General features: G+C 37.9%; 1 protein-coding gene across 1 annotated transcript in view; it reads left to right on the top strand.

Moving 5' to 3' along the window:
• Nucleotides 1-1,251: 1,251 nt before the first annotated feature.
• LOC120332328 (uncharacterized) overlaps nt 1,252-6,000 on the top strand; it is a 29,244-nt gene continuing 24,495 nt past the window's right edge. The window contains exons 1-5 of the mRNA XM_039399552.2: nt 1,252-1,753; nt 3,698-3,885; nt 4,198-4,388; nt 5,154-5,268; nt 5,413-5,559. Of these exons, the coding sequence (XP_039255486.2) occupies nt 1,615-1,753; nt 3,698-3,885; nt 4,198-4,388; nt 5,154-5,268; nt 5,413-5,559 (780 nt within the window). The 5' untranslated portion in view covers nt 1,252-1,614. The remainder of the gene's footprint in view (nt 1,754-3,697; nt 3,886-4,197; nt 4,389-5,153; nt 5,269-5,412; nt 5,560-6,000) is intronic.

Raw genomic sequence — 6,000 nt, 5'->3', positions numbered from 1 at the left:
AAAACGAGGTAATATTTACAACCCTGCTTGAACATCTGTCTGAGCGGCTGCAGAAACTGCAACTATTTCTTATTGGGTATGGTTAAGCGTTAAGGTAATAAACGAGAATATCGGTCAGAGACCGTAGACTTATCGATCGAAATTTAGGGGATCCCCAAAACAGCGCACTTACTCCATAGTGAAACTTTGTGTCTCATCACTAAAAAATTATTACCTCGCTAATTATACGACATAATTCATCCAAAATCAATAATCTTCTGGTCCGACATATGATGAATGCACATGCAAAATCTGGAGCAGATTCAATCGCGCTTTCGTGAGGCGCGGCGTTGTGGCTCATGGCGCGGCGGTGTGGCTCATCGTGCTAAGCGTGAGGAATACGCTCGCCACCGCACCTCTAATTACTCTGCGTGGGTTCGCAGGTTCAAATCCCAGCGGGGTGGTTATGTGCGAGAGGATTGCTGGACTCCTCGCCGCCGTTGGGTGGTTCACGTAACCGCTGGTCGGTTACGGCATCCTCCACCATCAAGTCCATGCTTCGGAAAACAAATACCTTACTAATCCTATACCTGACATGGAGTGGTAACCAGACGAGAGGCCGTGGTTCGCCATATGGTTAAGCCGTCAAATCGGCTTTCCTCTTCCCCGGGATAAATATGTAAATCTTATCTTATATCGCGTGCATCTAACAGACAGACAGACAAATACCTATCAACATACTTATCGATTAAATGGTTAAGTACCGTAACAAGGAAATCGATGCTCGGGGAAATTCAAATGTTAAGTAGCTAAGTACCGGTAATATGCTATTGTTACACACAAAATATTGATTTTCATATGATTCTAATAATAGACACTAGAATAGACTCAAAAAAAAGCCAAAGAAAAAGCCAAACGGAAATTCTGAAGCCAAACGAGTTTGAAAAAAGCCAAAAATGGCAAATTTGGCCTTAAAAAAGCCAATATGGCAACCCTGATCTGTACAGATAAGTACATTTCACGGTGATTCTTTGTCCTAGATTTTAATCTGATTTGAGTTTTACTCCATGCTATGTTTGATATTATGTCGAAATGGATTCATCCAAAACACGCATTGTATAATATTACAACCGAACGTTTATAGACGAGAACAAATACGTCGCCCCTGCACTGCGTATAGTATCCAGCATCTCATTTGCTACCAGATTTTTGTTCGATGCTGCAAGATATAGAACAACCCATAAAAATCGCAGAAGATACCGGTATCAAGATCGCCCTGGGTCACGCGTTTTCTTATTAAGGTCAAGGATCTCGCAAATGTTCTCAATTTTCTATCCCTTTCGCAGTGTTACCGGTGTTACGGTATCAGCTGATTCTCTCGTTTCGTTGTGGGCATGTTTGGGTGTCTGCCTGAGATTACTCGATCGCACAGCAGCCGACAGGACAGCCAGACACACCAGATAAAAAGAATTTTATCTTATGACGGTACAGCAGTATGGGACTGTAGAATCTTTTTCGGAAGTTGCTAATTTCTGAAGTATTTTAATTGCTCTAAACCCCAGTCTGCAGCCCGGGTACGGTACTGCAGTACCTACTGAACTACAGAATTTGCAAAACTGCAAAAGCACCAACGTCATGGCGACTGGATATAAAAAACAAACACCAGGACAAAGAAAACATATTCCATGTATTCTGAATACATTAATGAATATTTTCAAACACAAACAATTTAGAAGCGACTTACAGAGGAATGCGATTGAAACAATTTGTAAAGGTAATACAGTAATACCATTTTTCGTTATCGGTACGGCAGTACGGTAGGCCTATAGCTGTATAGGAAGGAAGGATTTACATATTTATCCCGGGAGAGGAAAGTTGATAAGACGAGTTGATCGTATGGCGAACCTCGGCCTCTGGTCCGGTTACCGGTCCAGGTCGGGTAGGGGATTAGTTAGCCAGGTATTTGTTTTCAGAAGCATGGACTTGATGGCGGAGGAAGCCGTAACCGACCAGCGGTTGCGTAAACCACCCTACGGCGGCGAGGAGTCCAGCAATCCTCTCGCACATGATCATCCCTGCATGCAGGCATGGGATTCGAACCGCATGGGATTCGAACCCACGAAGGGTAATCAGAGATGCAGTGGCGAGCGTATTCCTAACGCTTTGCACGATGCGCCACACCTGATTGCCCGATTCTGTGATTATTACAGTATTACAAATAGGCTACTTAGATTTTAGGATTTATGTTAACTAGTTAATTGCTCGTTCTAAATAACTAGTTAATTTATAGGGTAACATATTTTTTACTGGTTATTTCATGTTTATCATAGTACAGTAGTATACCTGTATACTGTAGACCAGTGTTTCTCAAACTGTGTTCTGCGGAACACTCAGACACTGCTGTTCCGATATCTTCTTAGAAAGTTCCGCAGAACAGGGATCAAAATTGTGACTTTATTGTTTGCCATGGCGATCTCGGCTGTACTTTGCCGACTTTGGGTCGCAAATTTATCTCCCAAATGGCAAAAACAAGTGAAAAGGCTTTGCTAAACAGGCGGACAGGCCTCGGGCCAGTTCGAAAAGTATGGCGTTATTGTTAACCGCCACCCATCAATTTCTTGGTGTTCTGCGAGGCGAGATAAAAAGCGTAGGTGTTCCGGGGCAAAAAGGTTTTGAGAAACGCTGCTATGAAATAAAAATTATGGCAAGCATGATTTTTTTTTCAAGCTTTTATTCAAATTTACTACTGAGAAATTTCAGTCTGCCCGCTCAATCTGTCAATAGCATTGAAAAAACTTGATTGGAAAAGGCACAAACATACTGGCGTACGCAAAGGGGCTTCAAGGCTTGGGCCAGGCCATAAACAAAATACAAAAATATGGCAATGTCTGCAGTGCTTAGAATCATGTCAACCAAAACCATGTTGACGCTCATTCATGGACACTAGCAAACACAATCAAAGGGGATAAATAACATAGAAACAGGTTTTTGTTTGTTGAGACATGCACACCAAACAATAGCATATCATAAAATGCATTAACACAAGCATTGCATATGGAGAGTCAAGCTTATTATGTTACATTACAACTGTGATTGTATATGTACTGTCAAAGTTAGTTTTTCATTTAAATATTCATTCACTACTTTGTATGTAGTGTACATAACATTTGCAGTATCTAGGTGAAAGTTTGAATTCCATTCCAATTTTCAAATTGAAGATATTTTGATTTTACATTTTCTTAATGTCGTTTTCAATTGTCTGTAATAGTTCACTGTGTCTTTATTGCACCTATTACTCATTCAAAGTTTAGCTAGTTTGACCTCCATCGCCTGAATAATGAGAAAAATGTCTTCTAGCTACTTCTTCCATCTGCTATGTGTCCCTTTTTTCAGAACGACAACAATCCTATTTTGTGTCCAATAATCCCCCCCCCCCCCCAAATCCCGGGTAAATATGTGATTCCCATCCTACTATAATCTGTCAGATTTTGTATAAAATCAGTATTTAAATTGAAATAAGCTCAACAGCCACTTTGTTTATCTCTTTACCTACAGCTGTTGATTGGCTTTGAAAATTGTCATATATATTACTGTTGTTTTTGTCAGAGAGATTTGTAATAGAAATTTCTGCTTATTTGCTATTTTGTATACAGTAGAGAACAAAATACAAATTTATTTTTTCACATCTTGTTGAAAGAATGCATGCTTGTTTTTCCAGGAAATCAAGATGCATTTGTTTCCATGCCAACAGGAGCAGGGAAGTCGTTATGTTTTCAGTTACCTGCTATTTATCTGGGTGGAGTCACCATAGTAATATCACCTTTGATTGCTCTAATGCAAGATCAACTGGAACATATGAGGAAGTTGAAAATTCCAGCGGAAACGCTCAATTCTAAACAAACTCAGGTAATAAAGGATGAATAATCCAAGATTTAGGAATTTTTAATTCTTAATTATTCAATCCATGGGCATAAGGAATTAAGTCTGCTCAAACTGTATCCAATCGAGTCCTTTGTGAACCATTCTTTTGCACATAATCCATCCCCCATGAGATTCAATTCATTAAACACACAAAGGCTGATTGATTATGGCGCATTAATAACATTAATTACTTACTGAGCATGTAGGGTTACCTGAAGTCCTATTATACAATTAACGGTGAAAGATTATATATCAACATTATAATATATTTTTAAACTATTGTTTTTGATTTTTCAGGCTGATAGAAAAAAAACAATGGCTGACCTAATGAGTGATTCCCCGAAAACCCGCTTGCTTTATATAACACCTGAGCAAGCAAATACAACAACATTTCTTGATATTATAAAGCATTTGAAACTTGAAAAACAATTATCATTATTCGTGATTGATGAAGCTCATTGTGTATCCCATTGGGGTCATGACTTCAGGTAAATAATATCATTCTCCTGTCACAGGCTCATATTAATATGTACAAATTGATTTTTTATCATCGTATTTATATGTCTTCCGCTGTGATTGAGGCAGCACTGCCAAATAAGGCGCTACTATAGTTTGAAAATACCGACTTTTTCAAATTATTACGCCTTGGTTAATGTAGTGGGCATGGGATTTGGATTAAGGTTTTAACATACAATAACATCATAGTTAACTTCAACTCTTCACCATTAGGCCACCCCTCTCACCAAATTAGACAAAAAAAGTTTTCTTGGCATGTTTTTTTTCATATTGAAACCGTTATCTAGTTCATTTGTTGTATTTGACGAATATCCTTATTGCTTCTAAATATTTATAAAGAACAGGCTATCATAGTTTATTTTTATGTGACAAAGTTTTAAAATTGTTGTTCCTGTAGAAATATTACCCAACTCGAATTCTCAGTTAAAATTTGGACAGTACTCTCTCATAACGATACCATTCATCAAAGCAGCCAATTCTGAACTAATCATATCATGCCATATTCATGTCTTTCGCTCTGAACAAAATACTGTACATGTAGCTACTGACAATATTTAAGAAGCTACTATTTTTGTAAGGGATCTCCTTTTGGCTTTGCCTACCTTATTTATAACACTTTGCATGAGGTGGTCGGCATAAGATTTGAATGAGGATGTGTAACGCTTCAACTGCCTGGCCATCTATTTTCTGGTATGTCTTAAGTATCAGGTATTATTAAATTTCTTATACCGTTTTAGACCAGATTATATGAAGCTTGGATCACTTAGATCAAAACTAGGAGATGTTCCTTTTATTGCATTGACTGCAACTGCTTCTCCAAAAGTTGAAAAAGATATCATAAGTTCACTGCAGGTATATTTTTGCTTTCTATTTTTTAATCCATGCATCCCCAAGCACATAATCAAATACAAAATATTGTTGAGAGAAAAAAATTACTGACTGTTGATGATTGATATAACTCAATATTGATCAAGAATGATATTCTTTTTCTTTCAGTTGCGGAAACCTCTTGCTACTTTTAAAAGTGGAGTGTTCAGACCAAATTTATTTTATTCGCTAAAATATAAAGACATTCTGAAAGATCCATATTTGGATTTGAAGACTTTAGCACTCAAGGCAATGGGACCAAAATCTTTTGATGGAGTAAGTACTCTTATAAATATCAAGAAGATCTAGCATGAATTTATGTGTAATACTGGATGACCCCAAAACACAGGAGCCAGGTTATTTAGAACATATTCTATAGCAGTGGTTCGCAAGCGGTGGGGCGTAGACAATTCTTTGAGGGGACGTGGAGGTAATTAAAATAAAAATATTTGTTACATTTGCCCTTGCCCGCCTTAATTTAGATATTTACATTTCAAAACTTTTCATTTGTTTCGTTATCTACAGTCCATTCACTTATTTTCAACGTGTTTTTTGAATAAAACATACTTTCGCCTCACCATCTGTTATTTGTAGCTCATTGTTAGTTACCGGTAGTTATTTTTGAGGTGGGGCGCGAGACTTGACAAATTCTAAAAAGGGAGTGCGGCTTAAAAAGTTTGAGATCACTGTTCTAAAGAGAACAGATCTTTTCTGCAA

The sequence above is a fragment of the Styela clava genome, chromosome 13 (assembly GCF_964204865.1).
Source record: "Styela clava chromosome 13, kaStyClav1.hap1.2, whole genome shotgun sequence".
Taxonomy (NCBI): Eukaryota; Metazoa; Chordata; class Ascidiacea; order Stolidobranchia; family Styelidae; genus Styela; species Styela clava.
The sequence above is the reverse complement of the archived record's forward strand: the minus strand, read 5'-3'. Positions and strand labels throughout refer to the sequence as shown.